We start from the raw sequence: 23,237 nt of genomic DNA on the forward strand, positions 1-23,237 counted from the left end.
GATTCAACCACAGGCACTGTGCCTAGGCTTTTACAAGTACTTTTTTATTTAATCATTACAATTATATTCTGAGGTAAGTACTCCTTTTTTAATATTTATTTATTTATTTGGCTGTCCCACACAGGGGATCTTCATTGCAGCATGCGAACTCTTGGTCTCAGTACATGGGATCTTAGTTCCATGATCCACAGAAAGATCACCCAAATCAAAAAAATGGAACATTACCAGTCTCCCAAAAGTCCCTCTCTTATACTCAAATCACTATTTGTTGCTTCTCAGAGACAACCAAATGTCCTCTGAGTTCCAACAATATGAATTTAGCTTTGGCTATTTCTGAGCTTTATACAAATACAATCACACAGTATGTAGTGAGTGTATCTGGCTTCCTCCTGTTCATTATTACACTTGTGAGATTCATACACATTGTTGGTGAGGCAGGAATTTACTCATTTTCAGTGTTACTAGTATTTCACTCTATGATAATACCATATTTCAGTTATATATTCTAACACTGATGGACATGTGGGTTGCTTCTGCTATAGGGATAGTATGAATATCAAAGATAAGAACATAAATACATATGTTGGGTATATACCTCAGAGTGGAACTGTTGGATCGTAGCTGGATCAACTGCGGGTATACAAATGCCCATAGATAACCACAGAGCCAGTTCTCCAAAGTGACTGTACCAATTTGCATTACCATCAGTAGCATGAGAGTCCTAGTTGCTAACCTGGCCTACATGTTACCAAGACTCCAGTGTCAACATCACAAAATATAACACGCCCAAAACTGAATTCCTGATCTTTCCCCACCACTATCATGAAAGCTGTTCCAACTACAGGCTTCCTGTTTCAACTTCATCCTTTCAGGTGTTGAGACCAAAATAAGTCCCCCTTGACTTCTCTTCCTTACCCTATCTCTAACCTGTCAGAAAACCATGTATTCTTTTCATATTCAGATTATCATAATTTTTCACCACCTCCCCTGCTACTAACCTGATTCAAGTACCAATCATCTAACATCTGAATTTTTGCAAAAACCACCAAACTGCCCCCCCCCCATCTCCCATATTTACATCCCTACAGTTATTCTCCACAGAGCAGCCAAAGTGATCCTTTGGAAACATGTCATATCAGGTCACTTCTCAACTACAGACCTACAATGGCTCCTTACTTCACTCCAGTAAAAATCAGAATCTTTACAATGGTTTGCAAGACCCTTCACTTCCTGTCCCCTTTAACTTTCTAACCTCCTTCCCCCATCAATACCACTTGGCTCCAGGTGCACAGGTCTCACTGATGTTCTTTGAATGATAAGGCCCTCCTTGACTTTGAAGATTTTGCTTTAGCTTTTCTCTCCACCTGGAATGCTCCACCTTAGAAATCAACTTGCTAAACTCCCTCCCCTTTTCAAGTTTGCTTGTGTCATTCTCCCAGTGAGACATACCACAAATTATCCTATTTAATACTGTACAGTTAGCTTCTCCATTTCTTTGGCCCATTATCCTTTTTACTTCCTCCCATTTCACTCGTCATCTCTAATATACCGTACAACTTATTTTTCCATGTTGTTCATTGTCTTTCTCACCACAAGTCCTCAACCAATATAAAGTCTAAGATCCTTGTTTTGTTCCCTGATGTACACTGAGCTTGTAACAGAAACAGAGCAGGCACTCAAATATTTCCTTGTATAAATAATGACCTTTTTATCAGCTGCTGCTGCTGCTGCTGCTAAGTTGCTTCAGTCCCGTGTCTGATTCTGTGCGACCCCATAGAAGGCAGCCCACCAGGCTCCCCTGTCCCTGGGATTCTCCAGGCAAGAACACTGGAGTGGGTTGCCATTTCCTTCTCCAATGCATGAAAGTGAAAAGTGAAAGTGAAGTCACTTAGTCGTGTCCGACTCTTCTCGACCCCACGGACTGCAGCCTACCAGGCTCCTCCGTCCATGGGATTTTCCAGGCAAGAGTACTGGAGTGGGGTGCCATTGCCTTCTCCGTTTTTATCAGCAGAACAAAATAATTATTAATACTACTGCAACGTACGCATATCTTTCTACAAGTGCTTATAATGTGGAAATTTTACAAAGTCCCAGCCTTAAATAATTAAGTGATGACAACCCAGTCAATTAAGAGAGGGTAGAGACTGAAACATCTCTTTATGGGAAAGCAGAAGAAATTTCTGAGAGATAACATGAAACTTCCGGCCCCAAAGTCACACCAACAGTAGGGTTGCACCAGCTACATGTCAAGTAGCTATTGCACAGTTTGCTAGAACCACCGGAACCAGTTTTGGTTGTAGACAGTTTTGCACAATTTCCCAGTCATTCTTAAACAGCTGTCTTCCAGTATTTGTTTGTTTGCTTGCTTGCTTGCTTTTAAGTAAACAACAAAATCCAATTCTACACTCGATAGTGCGCAGTCTCTATAAAAGAAAGGAGTGCCCAGCATGTTTCACTGAAACCCTGGGCTCCTTTACGGGGCTCCCCTCTTTTCCCTGCTATCCAGCCTTGAAGACTGGGTGCCTGGTTATGCCCTTCCACATCCCCAGCCTATCCTCGAGGCCGTTTCTCCCCAGAATCCTGCTGTCACTAGTCCAGTGATTATTAGAAAGAGATTACAGCAGGTTGGGCAAACACCTGGCTGGGCATTGGAGCAGCCAGAGTTGAAGAATGTCATCTCGGCCGCTTACACCCGATCTGCCCGGGATCCCGCCCTGGCCACTCCGCGCGCGGGCAGGTCCCCCAGGGGGACACCCACCTCCAGCCAGGAAGGAGCGCAGCCAGTAGAAGTCTCGGCGGGCGGCGGGCCCTCCGGCTCCTGCCGCCTGCGGCATCGCTGGAGGTGGCTCGGTGGCTGCCAGGGCCGCCGCCGCCGCCGCCGCCATCAGGACCAGGGCCGCGTCGGGAGCTTTGGTCGTCAATTTACAACCCAAGGGCCCTAGCCATGGACGGAGCAGGCAGTGACAGGGCACCGACCGCCGCGCGGGCGGGGCGGAATACCACGGGCAGCACCGCGCGACGCGGGCTGATGGCGTATACCAGGGGCGGGGCCTGGGTCAAGGCCCGCTGGGGGAGTCGCCCCGGCAGGGCGCTTCCCCTTCACCCCGCTTCACCCCGCTTCACCCCGCGTGCCTACTTCTGGCCTCGCTTTTCAGGCCTCTTCTGTTACAGAGAAGAAGGGAAGTATGGCCAGGGGAGAAGATCCTCTCCAAACCCGCCGCCTCAGAAAGCTCTCTCCCGTGCTGTAACCGTCCATCGGGCTGCCTTCTGAATTCCCTAAAATGAACCTTTTTCAGAACCAACTTTCGGTTCTTCACGCCTTCCAGGAACTTATGAAATTGTACTCACATTGCACACTCTTTCTCACCAAATCAGTTCTGCCTTTTCTGAACTTCTTAATGAGCCTCAGTTTCTGCCTCCCTAACCCCCTACTAGGAGAAGGCAATGGCACCCCACTCCAGTACTCTTGCCTGGAAAATCCCATGGGCGGAGGAGCCTGGTAGGCTGCAGTCCATGGGGTCGCTGAGGGTCGGACACGACTGAGCGACTTCGCTTTCACTTTTCACTTTCATGCATTGGAGAAGGAAATGGCAACCCACTCCAGTGTTCTTGCCTGGAGAATCCCAGGGTTGGGGGAGCCTGGTGGGCTGCTGTCTATAGGGTCGCACACAGTCGGACACGACTGAAGTGACTTAGCAGCAGCAGCAGCAGCAGCAACCCCCTACTAAGCTTCAATTCCATTCCCATCAACTCTGCCAAAGAAATAATTGCTAAAGCAAGATCTTTCTTTGGGGCCCTAGGAATTACACAAATACTTCTGCTTTGCCAGGACTTTCTGAATCTGTGCCTTCTGCTTAGCTCTGGATTTCCGCCCTGTTCCCCACCAACTCCTAAACTCCCAGGAACTTCCAAGTTTCTTCTTCCTGGTCCCACTGCATTATAGACTGTCTTTTTAAACCACCCCTTACCTGGCACTATTCTCTTCCTGAGCATCCCTCATCAACTCCAAGTTGACCAAAATTTATTCCTATTCACTGTGACCAAAGTTGTTCTGAACTTTTATCCTCTCAGAGAGTATCTATTAAGATTTTTGTTAGTATTTACTCCAACGTTTCCTATTTTTGACACTGGTCCCCCATTTCTCTTTCTATGGATAAGCCTCTGCAGTCTTTCTAGCCAACATTTATCACTAATGAAGAGTTCAGATTTCAAACTTGTTTTTTCCCATCTTCCTAATACTCAATTTCCACCAGAAAATACTATCATTATTTATAATTTGCCTGTCTAATGTGAAGAATTTAAAGGCCCTGAAAGTGTGGATGGTTGCAGAACATTGTGATTGTAATTAATGCTACTGAATTGTACTCTTAAAAATGGTTAAAATGGTAAATTTTTTGTGAAGTATGTTTTATTACAATTAAAAAGTACAAGAAAAACTTCCATAAGATTTTTTTATATATCAAAAAAGAGAAAGATCTATGCTTTCTTATTAAATAACTAGCAAAATTGTCTTGTTCCTAGTCCTAACATGTATTTTTTTTCTGTCCTGTAAGCTGTACTGGTATCTCTTCTCATCTATTTCCATTTCAAATTAAACATACCTTATGGATTTAAATTATCACATAATGGCCTTCAACTCCAAAACTGAGTCCAGATCCAAGATGGAAAGTTTATACACATGATGACTGACAAGTCTAGTGACTTTCAATAGCCAATTATTTCTTCTCTACTCAGCTGGCTACTATTAAACTACTCAACCTACAGATGTTACTACACACAACTCTCAGAGATCTTACCCAACCTTAGAGTTTAAAATTATTCTTGCCTGGAAATCCCATGGACAGAGGAGCCTGGTGGGCTACAGTCCATGGGATCGCAAGAGTCAGACACTACTTAGCTACTAACCCACCACCATAAGAGTTTTAAATAGCATTTACAGGTTGATGGGGCTTCCCTTGTGGTTCAGCTGGTAAAGAATCCACCTGCAATGTGGGAGACCTGGGTTCAATCCCCAGTTTGGTTAGATCCCTGGAGAAGAAAATGGCAACCTACTCCAGTACTCTTGCCTGGAGAAATCCATGGACAGAGGAGTGGGACAGGCTGCAGTCCATGGAATCGCAAAGAGTCGGACATAACTGTGTGGCTAACTTTCACTTTTTATAGGTTGATGACTCCCAATCTCCAGCCCTTCCCACTCACTCTCCAACTGTATTGATTCATATTTCCCGTTTCACCACTCATTCATCTAATTGGCATCTATTTGCCATTGGTGGTGGTTTAACACTAAGTCATGTCCAACTCTTCAACCCCATGGACTGTAGCCTGCCAGGCTCCTTCGTCCATGGGATTTCCCAGGCCAGAATACTGAAGTGTGTTGCCCTTTCCTTCTCCAGGGGATCTTCCTGACCCAGGGATCCAACCCAGGTCTCCTGCATTGCAGGCGATCTCTTGCATTGCAGGCAGGTTCTTTACCGACTGAGCCACCAGGGAAGCACATCTATTTGCCATATTTAAAACTAAATTCCTCATCTTTCTTCGCAAACATGCTACACCTGCAACCTTTCCTCATTTCATTAAATCACAACTCCATAGTCAGTCCATAAAGCTTGACTAATTTCCTAAATACTCTCCCTACTTTCTCTTGCTTCCTACTTTCTATTCCCAAGATGGCAATCAAATCAGTTTTTTAAAACCTAAAGCATATCTTGTCACATCTTATCCCAAAACCCTTTGATGGCTTCGCATATCACTTGGGGAATTCCTACAATGGTTTACTGTTATGTCTCTGACCTCAATGCCTAGAACTTCCTTCAGTTACACTGGCTTCTTTGTTCCTCATAAATACCTGGCATGCTTCTCCCAGGGCTTTGCACAAGCTGTTCTTTCTACCTGTACTTCTTTACCCCTAGGTATTCCATGTAACTTCCTCCAATCTCCTGCTTCAGATTTTATACATATGTAAGCTTGTCAACCTCCAGGTCTTGGTTTTGCTGACTGTATACAGCTTCTCCATCTTTGGCTACCTCTGTTTCATTCACTACGCTGAAGCCTTTGACTGTGTGGGTCATAAACTGTGGAAACTTCTTAAAGAGATAGGAATACCAGACCATCTTAACTGTCTCCTGAGAAAATTGTGTGCCAGTCAAGAAGCCACAGTTAGAACCCTGTATGGAACTGCTTGGTTGAGGATTGAGAAAGAAGTATGACAGGGCTGTCTGTTGTCACGCTGTTTATTTAACCTATACGCTGAGCACATCATAGGAAATGCCAGGCTGAATGAGTTACAAGGGGGGAATCAAGATAGGCATGAGAAACATCAGCAACCTCAGATATGCAGATGATACCACCCTAAAGGCAGAAAGTGAAGAGGAACTAAAGAACCTCTTGATGAGGGTGAAGGAGGAGAGTGAAAAATCCAGCTTAAAACTATTAGTAAAACTAAGATTATGACACCTGGCCCCATTACTTCATGGCAAATAAAAGGGGAAAGGTGGAAGCAGTGACAGATTTTCTCTTCTTGGACTCTAAAATCACTGCAGATGGTAACTGCAGCCATGAAATCAGAAGACGATTGCTTCTTGGCAGGAAAGCTATGACAAACCTACACAGTGTGTTGAAAAGCAGAGACATCACTCTCCCAACAAAAGTGCATAAAGTCAAGGCAATGGTCTTCCCAGTAGTCACATACAGTTGTGAGAGCTGGACTGTAAAGAAGGCAGAGTGCCAAAGAATTGATGCCTTTGAATTGTGGTGCTGGAGAAGCCTCCTAAGAATCCCTTGGACAGCAAGCAGATAAACCAGTCAATTTTAAAGGAAACCAACCCTGAATACTCATTGGAAGGACTGATGCTGAAGCTAAGTAAGTAAGTGAAGTTGCTCAGTTGTGTCCGACTCTTTGTGGCCCCATGGACTGCAGCCTACCAGGCTCCTCCGTCCATGGGATTTTCCAGGCAAGAGTACTGGAGTGGGTTGCCATTGCCTTCTCCAGGGGATCTTCCCAACCCAGGAATCGAACCTGGGTCTCCCGCACTATAGGCAGACGCTTTACCACCTGAGCCACCAGGGAGGTTGGAAGGACTGATGCTGAAACTAAAGCTCCAGTATTTTGGTTGCCTGATGCAAACAGCCAATTCATTGGAAAAGTCCCTAATGCTGGGAAAAATTGAGGGCAGAAGGAAAAGAGGGCATCAGAGCATGAGATGGCTGGATGGCATCACTGGTGCAATGGACATGAACTTGGGCAAACTCTGGGAGATAGGGACAGAGAGGCCTGGCATGCTGCAGTCCATTGGGTCGCAAAGAGTTGGACACGACTGGGAGACTGAACAGCTAGCTTCTCAAGGAGGCTTTTCCTGACTGTAATATTTAAAATTACTACCCACTTCACCCTCACCCCTACCAAAACTCATTCTCTTTCTTTTCCTTTTTTAAGATGAAAAGGAAAGAGTGGCTTTATTACTTTTCCAAGTAAAGGGGGAACATAGTAGGCTAGTGCCTCAAGAACTGTGCCTCCATGCCTCCTGCCTCCATATGTATCAGTTGCTCTGTCATGTCCAACTCTTCCATATGTGTCAGTTGCTCCATCATGTCCCACTCTTAGTGACCCTACACTGTAGCCCACCAGGCTCCTGCGTCCATGGGGGTTCTCCAGGCAAGAATACTGGAGTGGGTTGCTATGCCCTTCTCCAGAGGACCTTCCCAATGCAGGGATCGAACCCGGGTCTCCTACATTGCAGGAGGATCCTTTACTTTTTGAGCCACCATGGAAGCCTAAGTAGAGATTATATAGTCAGGCAAGGGTATGTGATAAGGATCAAGGCAGTAACAGTCTTCATTCCTTCTTCTGCAAAGTTTCAAAGGGGTGAGGTTGCTGACAAGATTAGGGTGTGTGCAGTGGTGGTTGGATCTCCTTAATCTTGATGAACCTCAATGGTCCCTTTAATCTTGCCTCAGGTGGTTTCCTGGCTGCTTCTCCTTTGATTCCCAACTGTTCTGCCCTTAGGAATTCAGAGAAGGTCATGGAGGCTGGAGTCTTGCTCTGGGGTGATCAAAGAGAGTACGCTGCATACAGGCAGACCACTGGAGCAGGGGTGATGGAAAACTGCAGGATGAGGAGCTCTTGAGGGTCCTTGAAAGCCTTCTTCAAAGCTGCGCTGCTTCCCTGAGGTGTGGGGGAGGGGAGCGTGCAGAGGTCGCCATAGTGGTGACCCAGTTACTCCTGGAAGGTGGGTGCCTGGCCTAGAAGCCCAGCTCTGTGGCTTATTTGATAAATATACCCTCCTCCCCTGAGCTTGGAGCCCCTTCATAATTTGAGGCAATTCCCCCCGCCCATGCCCCTCACTCCAGGAGTAAGATATGCTCTGTGGGCCTCAGCAAGGCAACACCAGGAACTCAGTCTTAGGTGCTCTCCCTGAGCCAGGAGCCAAGAGCCAAGTCTCCTGGGGCCTGAGAGGGAGACAGGAGGGGCAGGGAGGAGACAGGGAGAGAACCAATGACTCTTGTGCCTGTTTTACAGGTGAGGACACTGGGTCCTGAGGGGCAGTGATCCAGCAGGGCTGCCCCAGGACCAAGGTGACTAGATATTTTCAAGCACTGAAGCCCACAGCCTTCTTGCTAAATTAAATCACTAATGCGGCCCTCCTGCCTTAGAACTGATCCTCCCAGTTTGGTGTCCTTCAGCCTGGTCAGTGGCCTGCAGGTGGCACTGAATCCTGGGAGTCTGATCTCATGGCAAGGGGCCCTGTGCAAAGATAGGAGGAGGGGAGAGAAAAAAGGGAGGGAGGAGGAAAACAGAAGAAAAGAATGGAACTGAAGCTCATTGTCTCTTTTGTCTTCTTTTTTCTCTCCTTTAGTTTTTTTTCATGGTACTTATCAGTGCTTATTAAATATATATATTGGATTCCCCTCTTAACTCAGCTGGTAAAGAATCGCCTGCAATGCAGGAGACCCCAGTTCAATTCCTGGGTCAGAAAGTTCCCCTGGAGAAGGGAATGGCAACCCATTCCAGTATTCTTGCCTGGAGAATCCCTTGGATAGAGGAGCCTGGCAGGCTACAGTCCATGGGGTTGCAAAGAGTTGGACATGACTGAGTGACTAACATTTTCACTTTCTTCCAGAGCACTACTGGTTTTTCCAGTAGTTGTGTATACATGTGAGAGTTGGGCCATAAAAAAGGCTGAGCCTCCCAAAATTGATACTTTCAAACTGTGGTGCTGGAGAAGACTCTTGAGAGTCCCTTGGACAGCAAGGAAATCAAACCAGTCAATCCTAAAGGAAATCACCCCTGAATATTCATTGGAAGGGCTGATTCTGAAGCTGAAGCTCCAATACTTTGGCCTCCTGATGTGAAGAGCTGATTCACTGGAAAATACCCTGATGCTGGGAAAGATTGAGGACAAGAGGAGAAGGGAGTGACAGAGGATAAGATGGTTGGATGGTATCACTGACTCAATGGACATGAGTTTGAGCTAACTCAAGGAGATAGTGAAATACAGGGAAGCCTGGCATGCTGTAGTTCATGGGGTCACAGAAAGCTGGACTCGACTTGGCAACTGAACAACAATAAGAGCCAAGGCACAGTAGTTGTGGTGCATGGGCTTAGCTACTCTGCAACCTGTAGGATCTTCCTGGACCAGGGATTAAACCCATGTCTGCTACACAGGCAAGTGAATTCTTTACCACCAAGCCACTAGGGAAGCCTGTAAAATGTTTTTATCATCAGTCTCCCCCCACTAGCATGTGAGCTCCATGAAGGTAGGAATTGTCTGTTTTGTTTGTTTGCTATGTCTTTTGACACTGAATAGACAGTAAATAATGATAGCTCTACTTAAAGACCAACTTTTTCTATGACTTTCACTTCTAGAATATCTAGCATCTAGTGGCCAGAGGCTAAAGAAATAGAGAAAAACTAATCCTTTCCCTAGATTAATATACTATTTCAGAGGATGAATGTGACCCTAAAAGTAAAATAAATATACACAAGTAAAAAGTAAGGATACAGAAGAAAGACCGATCATATTTGTCACAGGTCACCCAGGAAGGATATGCCGATGACACCACCCTAATGGCAGAAAGCAAAGAAGAACTAAAGAGCTTCTTGATGAAAGTGAAAGAGGAGAGTGAAAAAGTTGGCTTAGAACTAACATTCAGAAAACTAAGATCATGGCATCTGGTCCCATCACTTCATGGTACATAGATGGGGAAACAGTGGAAACAGTGACAGACTTTATTTTTCTGGGCTCCAAAATGTGTTACTGTAGCCATGAAATAAAAAGATGCTTACTCCTTAGAAGAAAAGTTATGACCAACCTAGACAGCATATTAAAAAGCAGAGACATTACTTTGCCAACAAAGGTCCATCTAGTTAAGGCTATGGTTTTTCCAGTAGTCATGTATGGATGTGAGAGTTGGACTATAAAGAAAGCTGAGCGCCAGAGAATTGATGCTTTTGAACTGTGGTGTTGGAGAAGACTCTTGAGAATCCCTTGGACTGCAAGGAGATCCAACCAGACCATCCTAAAGGAAATCAGTCCTGAATATTCATTGGAAGGACTGATTCTGAAGCTGAAGCTCCAGTACTTTGGCCACCTGATGTGAAGAACTGACTCATTTGAAAAGACCCTGATACTGGGAAAGATTGAAGGCAGGAGGAGAAGGGGGTGACAGAGGATGAGATGGTTGGATAGCATCACTGACTCAATGGGCATGAGTTTGAGTGGACTCCCGAGAGTTGGTGATGGATGGGAGGCCTGGTGTGCTGCAGTCCATGGTGTTGCAAAGAGTCAGACAGGATTGAGTGACTGAACTGAACTGAACCCGGGAAGGAGGTCATTGAACTGTCCTTTGACACAGCTAAACATCATTCAGGGCAAACACACATACCTATATACACACAGGTTGCACAGACACACACATAAGGAAGCACAACTCTTTCAAAAAACAAAGAATTATCCAGTTTGCCTGCTTTAGGATCTTTCACCCCTTCTCCATGACTCCCCAACATTTGTATGGCAGACCACTGACCAATGACGTTAGAGAAATAAGTCAAGGTTATATCACGAACAGTTTCAATCTTGGGCTAAAGGTTCAATTCAGCGGCTAATGAGAAACTGATAACAACTATATTTTAGAAGAATCAATCTGGAAAAGATGAACATGATAATTGGGAAGACAGACACTGACAGATACAACAGTAAAGAAGTGAGATAGGAAGTGTTCGCAATTTTCCAGACAAAAGAGTTGGTGAGAGCATGAAAACATGATCAGAAAGAAAATAGATGGAAGACACAGAACCTTTTGTGCTTGGTAAGAAATTAGATATGGAAGGCAAGGCATAGGATAAGTCAAAACTGCTTCAGGTTTTGCTAGGGTGGTTAAGATACTTGATGGAGAATTAACAGAAGAGGGAAAACAGAAAGAGGGACAGGTTTAAGGCACAGAAAGGGAATAGGAATTACAGCAGAAACAGTAAAGATGAAAATACACAAAATACCAAAGGCCAAATGCTTGGCAAAAGTTCTTTAAAAATATGGATAATATGTGAATACCATATAGAGTGAATATAGCAATAACTACCTAAAAAGTCATCTTTGAAAGCTTCACCCAACCCCACATATACCCCAGCTTTTCATGAAACAGGGAGAAATCAATGTTCCATTTTTTTCTTTATTTTTTTAGAGGTGGAAAAGTCTTTTATTCTATCGGTCAGGCCCATTGGCCTAGCCTTGACCTGGAATCAGGAATAGCTGAGCAGGACCTCTCCTTCCCCTCCCTCTTCCTCCGGCTTCTCTTTGTCCTTCTTCTGCTCCTCCTCCTGCACCAGGGTTTGTTCTGGCTCCTTCCCCAGTTGGACACCACAGTAGGTGACAAATAGGACAGCTAGCATGGTCTTTGGGAACCCTGTGAGTAGCAGGGACTGGGCGACCAGCTCTGTGAACTCAAGGTTGTTCAGGCTTACAAGGTTGTACGCGATAATGGCTCAGAAGTGCATGGCCCCAAAGATAGCTCAGAGCCTGCAGAACATCTGCTCCAAACGTGAGGCTTCAATTCACATTAGAGGCCTCTACTCTGCCAGCTTCTGTACCCAGAGTTCAAAGTTGAGGCCAAAGCAGTTAAGGCATGACCACAGGTAGACAATATCATAAGACAAAGCCACAGAGTGGTGATGGCAAATGTGGCCCCAGTGGCCGCCAGCTCTGGGATCACTGCAGAGTGCTCCCCAACAATGTGGTCATATACAGACTTGCAGAGCCAATCGTTGATGCCAAGGTCAAAGTGCATCTCCTCAAAAATGTAGAGCACTGTGATACACTGGGGAGGCTGGTGGGGATCCAAGGGGTTGAGGTGCACCATGGTGTTGACAACGCTGAAGAGGATGGCCACCTTCACCCAGTCATACACCAAGTTTGAGTAGGTTAAGCCAGCTGCAGACAGGGGTCATTCCTGCCCACTGCCCACCCCAACCCAAGCTTCCCCAAATCCAAGACAGGCCCCTATTTTTTTTGGCTACGCTGGGTCTTCCTTGTGGGGAACACGCTCTTCCTTGCTGCAGGGAGGCTTCTCTAGTTGTGGCGAGCAGGGCTACTGTCTAGCTGCGGTGCGCTAGCTTCTTATTGCAGTAGCTTCTCTTGTTGTGGAGCATGGGCTCTAAAACTTCCAGAGGAGGCCCCATTTTAACAAACATTGTCATGAACCTTAGTTGTCTTTTTAAGTCTTCCGTTAGTCTCTTTTAGACCACAGATCATTAACTTTTATTTAGTTATTTTTACCAGGAATAAGGATCATATATCAGAGATGCCTTATAACTTAAATAACTATGGAGTCATATATAATTTCCATGGATAAGACAGTTGGATAGCAACTATCCACTGACTTAAAGGACACGAGTTTGAGCAAACTCTGGGAGATAGTGAAGGACAGGGAAGCCTGATATGCTATAGTCCATGGAGTCACAAATGACTTAGCGACTGAACAACAACGACAACATAATTTATCCATATATAACATATAATCTGGGCTTCCCTGGTGTCTTAGCAGTAAAGAATTCACCTGCAATGCAGGAGCTGAAGGAGATCTGGGTTCCATCCCTGGGTCGGAAAGATACCCCGGAGGAGGGCATGGCAACCCACCCTAGTATTCTTGCCTGAAAAATCCCATGGACAGAGTAGACTGGTGGGCTCCAGTCCAAAGAGTCACAAAGAGTTAGACATGACTGAAGCAACTTGGCACTCATGCAACATGATCTTTGTGTGTTTAGTAGAATGTATCCATAAACAAAATTTAAAATATTTTAGATGCTATACAACTTCACATGAAATTAAACATCCACATTTTCTTTTATATGTATATAAAGTATAGCATTTTAGTATATTAGAAGAAATATCATAATAATTTCTGAAAGGATACACGAGAAACTGTCAGCAGAGATTACCTCTGTAGAGTGGAATGCATGAAGGAAGGGGGCGGGTCTTACACCTTTCATTTCATTGTACAACATTTTATATGGTTTGATTTTTTGGGTTTTTTTGGCCTCTCCTCGTGACATGTGGGATCTTATTTCACCAACCAGGAACATACCAGGGATTGAATCCATGCCCCATGCAGTGGAAGCACAGAATCTTAACCACTGGACCACCAGGGAAGTCTTGAAAGCAGGAATTTTAGGAAACGGTGTCTTTTTTTAAATTATGGCATTAGTGATCAGGTATCCAAAAAATGAAAAGTAACATTTCTAATTGTCTTTTTCTACAGTCCCCCAAAGATGTACCTTAAATTTCTAATACAGTATAGTGAAAACAAACAGAAACATGACTGTCTGCTTCTCTACTTAACAGGTCAGTTATCTTAAAGGCAATAAAGGCCTGATCTTCAGTTTTTAATCTGTAAAAGATGAGTGATACTTCCCCTGAGATATGATGTGAATATCAAATAAGATCATTTCAGCAAAGGACCTACCACAGTGCTCAGCACTTGGTATGTGCTATATTCCCTTCATTTCCTTAGTATGTGCACCCCTAGACCTGCAGAACAGATCATTATTCATCCAACCAATACATATTTACTGCCCACCTACTGTATGCCAGCCATTATGTTAGATGGTCAAGCTATAAAAATAAGATAAAATTCCTACAAAGACTTTTGTAAGAGAGCAAGCTATTCCAAAAAAAAGTATACACAAAAAGTACAATTTGTCAGTATCTATCCAATATTAGGGGTGTGCAAGAAGTATTATAAGGTACAAAGAGGAGAGAGGCCAGGTCTATTGGGATGGGGTGGTGAGAGGAACATTAGGAAAAGCTAGAGTCTTGAACTGAGCCTTGAAAAAAGAGTAAGAATTTTCTGAGTATTTCAGACGACAAACTGCATTATCTCAATGTAGTTACAATTAGATATAATTTCTACGAGCTAGCAATTAAAGAACTGACCTCATTTATTTTTATTGTTGTCAACAGGTATTTTTTACACAGGTGCTATGTATCAGAGATACAGCAGTAAATAAAAACTTGGGCCCTGCACTTCAGGGAGTTTATATTCTAGTGGGAAAGGGAGATCTTAATCAAATAACCAGAGAAATTTATGTAAAATTGACACTGGGATAAGTACTTCTGAGAAAAGGCTGAGTGCATGATAATATAAGAGCATAAAAAGAGGAATGACCTAAACAAGTTTACAGAAGCCTTCTTTAAGGAAGTAATGATTGAACCCAAAGTTTCCATCCCATAATTGAGGACCTAAGATCATGCATGCCCCATGGCATGGCCAAAAAATAGACGTTCCAGAAAAAAGAATCAGAGCTAATGGCAGAAGAGTTTGGGGTCTTCAAGGGTCTAATCACAACTTCAAATGCACTACCATACTATGCCCCTCCAGGGTTCAGTTAGGTCACTTATATTGACAAATGTGTAAGATAATAGCCCGCAGAAGGCAATGGCACCCCACTCCAGTGTTCTTGCCTGGAGAATCCCAGAAACGGCGGAGCCTGGTGGGCTGCCGTCTATGGGGTCGCACAGAGTCAGCCACAACTGAAACGACTTAGTAGAGTTAGCAGAGTCGTTTCAGTTGTGGCTGACTCTGTGCGACCCCATAGACGGCAGCCCACCAGGTTCCTCTGTCCATGGGATTTTCCAGGCAAGAGTACTGGAGGGGGGTGCCATTGCCTTTCCTGGTAAGATAATAGAGGGAGCTGCTAAACGAAAGAACTGTAAAGTTTTACCTAAAATAAAACATATCTGCCAATGAAATTCACTGGTTTACAAGAACAGAATTATTGGCTTGCAATTTTAGAATAAAGCCACTGAGGCTGGAGTGGGGAAAATTAGGATATTTGTGATGTAAGATGAGGTAGAAAAATAGGTCAAGTCTTATAGCCACTGGCAGCCTTGTAGCCACTTTAGGAGTCTTGACATTATCTCTGAAGCAACATGAAGCCAGTGTTAAGCTGTGTTTAACATAGAGAGGCATATTTCAAAATGGTCATTCTGCCTGTGGCTTAGATAATGAAATAGGACAAAAGTGGGTGTGAGTACACTATTGCAAAACATGGCAATTGGTCTAGAGTAAAGGCCATGGGAATGGACAGAAGTGGATGGACTTGAGACATACTGAAGTGATGAAAGGGATAGAACTTGGTGATGGATTCAGTAAAAGGACTGAGGAAAGGGAGATGTCAAAGCTAATTCCTAGGTTCCTGGTTACATGACTGGATGGATTCACTGAGGCAAGGATCACTGGGAGAGGATCAGTTTGTTATTACTCTAGGGCAAAGTGAAAGGACGGGAGAGAATGAGTTGCTTGGTAGCAACATATCGAGTACGCAGAGGCCTCAGAGACCTCTAAGAGGAGATACTGAAGAGGTGAATATATGGAGCAGTCTGGGCTGAAAATATAATATTAGTTAAGTCCAAGCTAAAGAGAGAGAGAACCTAGAACTCAGCCTTCTGTGTGTCCATGGGTGCTAAGTCACTTTAGTTGTGTCTGACTCTTTGCAACCCTATGGACTGTAGCCCTCCAGGTTCCTCTGTCCGTGGGATTCTCCAAAGAATACTGGAGTGGTTTGCCATTCTCTCCTCCAGGGGATCTTCCCGACCCCGGGATCAAACCTGGATATCCTGCATTGCAGGCAGATTCTTTATTGTCTGAGCCACCAAGGAAGCCCCAGCCTTGAGTAACTGCAATGCCTAATGGCCAGTTGGAGAATGATGAGCTGGTAAAGAAGATGGAGGAGTAGCTAGATATATGGTAGAGGCAGGGTAGGGCGGGGGTTGGAAGTGTGTATAGAAGTCAGTGGTAAGGAGTGTTTTAAGAGTAATGTAATATTGGAAATGTTGAGTTTAAAAAGTCCGTGAAGGATCTAAGTCAAAATAGTCTGGAGCTCAAAAATGGGGGTCAGGCTAGAGAGATAAACTTGGAAGTCTAGGGCATTTACGCGGCAACTTAAAGTATCCTCTGTTTATATACTTAAAGCCATGTTTGTTTAGAAAGTATAGTATAATGTGTAAAGATGGTATTCCATCAACAGTAGCAATTATATTATTCACACACTGGAGCAATAATAACTCTGATGGATTTACTTAGTGTTTTTCACTGAGAAGATAACATGAGATATATTATCCAATTGCTTCTGTCAGTCAATATTTGGCCTGTCAGGAATATTTATTGAGGGTATTATAGTATCAGTTTCTCTAAAGAGATAGGACACAAAAGAAATAGAAGATATGAGTCTTACTCTGAAGTTTTCACATAGTTGGGGAAACAAAATGTGGACATAGATAAAACTAATGAAGAGTGTCAAAATCACATTATCAATGAGTATAAAGTAATGAAGTTCAACACTATTCTTCATGAATGCTGAGGAGGGGAGATAATTCTGAGGTTATGTATGTTTGGTAGGGTTATTTCTTGTTTAATTTTTTTTTAATTTTAATTTTTAATTTAATTTTATTTTTTGGCCAGGCCACTCAGAGATTGTAGGATCTTAGTTCCCTGGTCAGGGATCCAACCCAGGCCCCAGCAGTGAAAGCACAGAGTTCTAATGACTAGACCACCAGGGAATTCCCTAGTAGGATTGTTCAAGAACAATTTTCTAGGGTTCTTGGTGGCAAGTGGCTAAGACTCTGTGCTCCCAATATATGGGGCCTATGTTCAATCCCTGATCAGGGAACTAGATCCCACATGCTGCAACTAAGAGTTCACATGCCACAACCCAAACAAACAAAGAAAACAAGCCACAACGAAGATCAAAGATTCTGCATGACACAACTAAGATTCAGATCATTCAAATAAACTGATTAATAAATTAATTTTTAAAAAAGAACAATTTTCTAGAGGAACTGAGTTATCAGTGGATTTTAAATAATAGAAGTCTTCAGATGGTGAAGGCTTTAGCAAACTTTAAGGCAACGATAGATATTTTTGAAATGCATCTTATATCTAAGAAGAGGGGATGGGAAAGGGACCTACAGTGTCCCTGCTTTGTGTGAGCCTGTGGCAAGCACTTTACATTTTCTGTCATGTGTAAGATATTGTGACAATGTGAAGATTACCAAGACATTAGCCTCATTTGTACAAACATATAGAATTATATGGGCTTCCCAGGTGGCACCAGTGGTAAAGAAACTGCTTGCCAATGCAGGAGACATAAAGACTCAGGTTCGATCCCTGGGTCAGGAAGATCCCGTGGAGGAGGGTATGGCAACCCACTCCCATTATTTACCTGGAGAATCTGTGGATAGAGGCTGTAGACCACAGGGTTTCAAAGAGTCTGACACAACTGAAATGACTTAGCACTCTCACATAGAATTATATAATTGCAGTCACAGCATTTAGATAGTTTAGATAGGACCTTGAGAGTCATTTAACAAATATTGGGTGTCTGCTTTGTTTTATGTCCTGAATCACTATGTGTGGACCAGGAACTAGCACTGGAAATATAGAAAAGGAAGAGAAGTCCTTTGAGAGGTGTACAGTTTAGTAACTGGGGTGGCACGAGAGAGAAGTACTATGACAGATACGGGACTATTGCAGAAACACTGTTGAGAGAGCTACGAAGCTTTTAATTCTGCCTCGGTTATTATGTGAGGTTTCACAGACAAGGAGCTTTGTGAGCTGGGTTTTGAGGGATGAAGATAAGTGTGCCAGCCTGGCAAGAATGAGAGTAATATAGAGGAAAGAGAGGAGAGAACAGGAGGGAGAAGGACATTCCAGGAAGACCTGTATCTGTCCCAACTTTTCCATCTCCTCTATTCACAATGCTAGAGAAAGTACATTTGTTTAGAAGAGACTCGCCAAATTATTGACAGCCTTAAGTGAATTCTCAGAAGAGAGGAAGAAAACATTTGGAAATAATTCAGACAGGTGGCTTTAATGTGCCTGCTAGGTAGAAGTCACCACGTGTGATGTAACAAGAAACAAGTATCAGAGCAGAGCAGGTCCCAGCATGTCTCAGGTGAAAATGCAAAGAAAGAGATGAGGAACACAGCACATGGCTTCAGGGGCCAGAGATAATGGACTGCAGCCACAGAGCAAAACGTTCAGGGCTGGAGAGTCAGCTTTGGAAGTTGGCTGGACCAGGAGATCCAAAGTGTTTGCAATGCCAAGAGGGCTCTGAAGAAGGAAGTAGCCAGAGGAAGAAGATGGTGAAGGCATTTTGGTTGGACTTCTAGGAGAAGAACCAGGGTGGCCTATAGGTGTCACACAATTCCAGGGATGAGAAATGTCAAAATGTAGGCTAGGGGCTGCTACTGCTGCTGCTGCTGTCGCTTCAGTGGTGTCCGACTCTGTGCAACCCCATAGACGGCAGCCCAACAGGCTCCGCTGTCCCTGGGATTCTCCAGGCAAGAACAATGGAGTGGGTTGCCATTTCCTTCTCCAATGCACGAAGATGAAAAGTGAAAGTGAAGTCACTCAGCCATTCCAACTCTTAGCGACCCCATGGACTGCAGCCTACCAGGCTCCTCCATCCATGGGATTTTCCAGGCAAGAGTACTGGAGTGGGGTGCCATTGCCTTCTCCGAGAGTGGGGGCAGGGGGGATGAAAAAAGGGAATAAAGGAGCTGTGTTGTGAATGTAACTTCAGGAGAGTAAGTCAGTGGACTCAGAAACAAATAGCTGTTATAGAAACAGGAAACAGCATGAAATAGAATTTGTCATGGAGAGAAATAGGGCTAAAGATAGACGGGAAGGCAAGACAAAGCAAAAGCATGTCCTAAGTATGATAAACATGGAAGACCTCTAGACAGTAGACAAGGTACTAGTGAAGAAGAGCCTGAAGAGACTAAAAAGAAGGGTTCATTAATGTAGTAATGCTCCAATAAAGTAGCATGGAGACTAGGCTGAAGGGCACAAGAAAATGGACAGCCACGTAACAGGGGAAAAAACTTCAGGTAAGGAAGGAAACAGTACTGTTCAGGAAGGGAGGGAGAGGTAATTAAGAAATCCATTGTAGAGCTTCCCTGGTGGAGCAATGGTGAAGAATCTGCCTGCCAATGCAGTAGACACAGCTTTGATCCCTGGTCCGGGAAGATCCCACATGCTATGGAGCAACTAAGCCCCCACGCCACAACTGTCAAGCCTGTGCTTTAGAGCCCAGGAGCCGCAACTACTGAGCTCCTGCACAGCAGCTACTGAAGCCTGCGTGCTCTAGAGCCTGAGCTCCACAACAAGAGAAGCCACCATAGTGAGAAGCCCATGCGCCGCAACTAGAGAGTAGCTCCCACTCGCCACAATTAGAGAAAAGCCCAGGCAGCAATGAAGACCCATCACAGCCAAATAATTAAAATGCTATATATGAAAAACAAATCTATTGTGGTTATCATTTTGTAATAGATAGAAATATTGAATCACTGTGTTGTGGACCAGAAACTAACAGACCGTTGTAGGTCAATTACACTTCAAAAATAAATAAGCAAACAAAGAAACTCATATAAAAAATGATCAGATTTGTGGTTATCAGAGGTGGAGAGTGGGGGGAGATGGAATTGGATGAAGATAGTCAAAAGGCACAAAAACTTCCGATTATGAAATAAATAAGCACTAGGGATATAATGTACAACACAATATAACACTGCTACATGTCATATGTAAAATTTAAGAGAGTAAATTGTAAGAGTTTTCATCACAAGGAAAAAAATTTTCCTTCATTTTGTTTCTACATGAAAGTGAAAATGAAAGTGAAGTCACTCAGTCGTGTCTGACTCTTTGTGACCCCATGGACTCTACCCCACTAGGCTCCTCGGTCCATGGGATTTTCCAGGCATGAATACTGGAGTGGGTTGCTATTTCCTTCTCCAGGGGATCTTCCTGACCCAGGGATCGAACCTGGGTCTCCTGCATTGTAGGCAGACGTTTTACCCTCTGAGCTACCAGGGAAGTACCTCTACCTGAGATAAAGCTTATTCACTAAATTTATTGTGGTAATCACTTCGTGATGTATATAAATCAAATCGTTATGTTGCACACCTGGCTCAGACAGTTAAGTGTCTGCCTACAATGCGGGAGACCCGGGTTCAATCCCTGGGTCGGGAAGATCTCCTGGAGAAGGAAATGGCAACCCACTCCAGTATTCATGCCTGGAAAATGCCATGGACTGAGGAGCCTGGTGGGCTACAGTCCATGGGGTCGCAAAGAGTTGGACACGACTGCACTTTCACTTTCAACAACTTTCAGTCATTTCATGATGTATATAAATCAAATCATTATGTTGCACACCTTAAAGGTATACAGTGCTATATGTCATTTATATCTCAATAAAACTGGAAGAAGTAAAAAAGAAATCAAGAGCCTCTCTTGATAGCCTGGGCTGTGGACAGCTTTGGAGGTTAAGAAAATAAAGGCTTAGAACAGATCTCATGGCAGGAAGAGACTCAAAAACTCCCAAAATAGTGATTGCTGAGGAGAAATAAAGACCTAATGCAGATTTAGGTCTTACAATGTCAAAGGTGTCTAAGGCTCTCACAAAATTCTGCTGTTTGCAAACAGTAGAGAAAATGGATGATGTGGATGTAGAAGTCAAATCAGGATGCTTCCAGGATAGGTTAAATTCTGGAGAGGTTAAGAGGATGAATGAATTAGTGGGTTGGAAAGTTTATCATTAAAGTTGCTGGACAAGGCATAAATGGGGAAAATGGCTGAATTTTGTCATAGAAGTAGGGAAGGAGTTTTTACCAAAACAGACTGAGCTTGACCACACTCAGATAGTTCTTGATTTGGGATATGTTTATTTTTTAATTAAAAAAAATTTTTTTTGGCCACAACTCGAGGTATGTAGGATCTTTATTCCCCAACCAAGGATAGAACCAGCACCCCCTGTAATAGGAGCTCAGAGTTTTAATTATTGTACTGTCAGGAAAGTCCAAAGGATATGGTTCTTTTGGAAGCTGACTATATAATAAAAGATCTTGTTTCATTATCATAACTAGAATATATCTTCATTCTCTATAGTTACTGTGAAGGTATGCTAATTTTTCCACTTCCTTCCAAAACCAATTCCAAAACCAATTTGGCAAGCCTAAAATTTTTTCTCCCTCAGAATATCAATTTGATTTCCTCTACCACCTTCTCAACTGAGGTGTCTTTTGGTTTGTACCTACCACGTGTTATATGCACCCTATGTTTTCTTGACAATCTTTGATTCAGTTTCAAAACTTGAGTGAGAAAAAGATTTTAGGTCTGCATCTGCCAGTAAACTGACAAGTAAATGCCAATTCCTGCAGACCTGCTCCATGAAAATTCTCTGAGAATTCCCTTGGGTCTTTTCAACTCTAGGTTTTCCTTGCTTTCTTGGACTTCTAGCAGAATTGATAGAGTTACGTCTTTTTCGATGCTGAGCTGTTAGCACAGGTTTATCTCGCCCACCCTCCCCTGCTCTTCCAGGACCTCTCTGATTGTAGTTAGTGTCCCACATCACCAAGGGACTATTAACTCTTTCCTAGCTACTATTATATCATTATATCATCTATCAATCCATCCATCCACGCCTGTTCTCCTTATAGAGAATAGTAAGTCTGTCCTTCTCAGTTGTTTGCACAATTTTTACTTTTATGGATGTATAAGAGTTTTCCATCAGCAGTTCTGCCAAATTAAAAAAAATTTGCCAACAGAAAAAAATTTTATTTATTTATTTTTTGCCAATAGAGGACATCGCTGAAGTTAATTAGTAAACAGGGCAACTAAGCTGAAATTACAATTACGTATTTAGGAAGTTACATAAGCAAAGATTTAATACCTACCTTATTTTCACCTCTCTCTTCTAGAGAGGTTTTTGGAAATAAGACTGGAATTCTTCCTTTGTTATTAAGAATGGGTAAGGATAGTAGCAATGGCACCCCACTCCAGTACTCTTGTCTGGAAAATCCCATGGGCGGAGGAGCCTGGAAGGCTGCAGTCCATGGGGTCGCTGAGGGTCGGACATGACTGAGTGACTTCACTTTCACTTTTCACTTTCATGCATTGGAGAAGGAAATGGCAACCCACTCCAGTGTTCTTGCCTGGAGAATCCCAGGGACGGGGAAGCCTGGTGGGCTGCCGTCTATGGGGTCGCACAGAGTCGGATATGACTGAAGTGACTTAGCAGCAAGGATAGTAGGAAATTGCTTAAACATTTATTCTTTGATACTGAGGTCTGGAAAGAATTGCACTTTCTTTTCTTCTCTTTGGGTAGATACCTCATGTTATTGTTTAGTTTCCCACAATTTATTCAACCTTTTAGTGTCTGTTGTAATTATCAGACCCCTTTTCTTACAGGTTCAAATGAACCAGATGTTGCTAGGGCTATGTTTTAAGTCTCAGATACCAAGGTGACTTTCATTGTCATCTACATGCTGATTGATGCCGTCTATGGGGTCGGACAGAGTCAGACATGACTGAAGCGACTTAGCAGCAGCAGCAGCAGCAGCAGCAGACTTTCAAATTTGCTTTTCCAAGCTAAACCTCTTTTCCAAACTCAAACTTGTCTCAGACTTGGTCATCGGGACCTATCTATCCTGTTTTTTTCTTTGTTTTTAATGAGACTGTTACTCAGTTTCTGATTTTTTAATTGAATTTTATTTTTTGGACATGGCATGTGAGATTTTAGTTCCCTGACTAGGGATCAAATGTGCATTCCCTGCAGTGGAGTCTTAACCACTGGACCACCAGGGAAGTTCCAGTTTCCAATGTTCTACCATTGTGAAATACAGTGAAATTGTTTCGTCACCACAGATACAAACCCACCTTCAGGGCCTTTGCATTTGCTCCCTCCTAAG

General features: G+C 43.5%; 1 protein-coding gene, 1 non-coding gene and 1 pseudogene across 7 annotated transcripts in view; all 3 read right to left on the minus strand.

Annotated features, from left to right (window-relative positions):
- Positions 1-4,781, minus strand: part of SLC25A16 (solute carrier family 25 member 16) — a 30,877-nt gene extending 26,096 nt beyond the window's left edge. Inside the window, exon 1 of one of the 6 annotated variants that reach the window (XM_055591265.1) lies at positions 4,602-4,781. Coding sequence is in view for 2 of the 6 variants with exons in the window: in XM_055591273.1 (XP_055447248.1) it covers positions 2,759-2,885 (127 nt within the window). In the remaining 4 variants the exon portion in view is untranslated. Of the gene's footprint in view, positions 1-1,704; positions 1,972-2,758; positions 3,321-4,601 lie in introns of those variants that run through there. The other 5 variants (XM_055591245.1, XM_055591273.1, XM_055591228.1 and 2 more) reach the window with 5 other exon arrangements.
- Positions 4,782-6,994: 2,213 nt separating this feature from the next.
- Positions 6,995-7,066, minus strand: TRNAY-AUA (transfer RNA tyrosine (anticodon AUA)). Its single transcript has one exon. It is a non-coding gene; the product is annotated as a tRNA-Tyr (tRNA).
- Positions 7,067-11,734: 4,668 nt separating this feature from the next.
- LOC129655641 (protein-cysteine N-palmitoyltransferase HHAT-like protein) lies at positions 11,735-21,898 on the minus strand (annotated as a pseudogene).
- Between the last annotated feature and the right edge of the window lie 1,339 nt (positions 21,899-23,237).

The sequence above is a fragment of the Bubalus kerabau genome, chromosome 1 (assembly GCF_029407905.1).
Source record: "Bubalus kerabau isolate K-KA32 ecotype Philippines breed swamp buffalo chromosome 1, PCC_UOA_SB_1v2, whole genome shotgun sequence".
Classification (NCBI taxonomy): domain Eukaryota; kingdom Metazoa; phylum Chordata; class Mammalia; order Artiodactyla; family Bovidae; genus Bubalus; species Bubalus kerabau.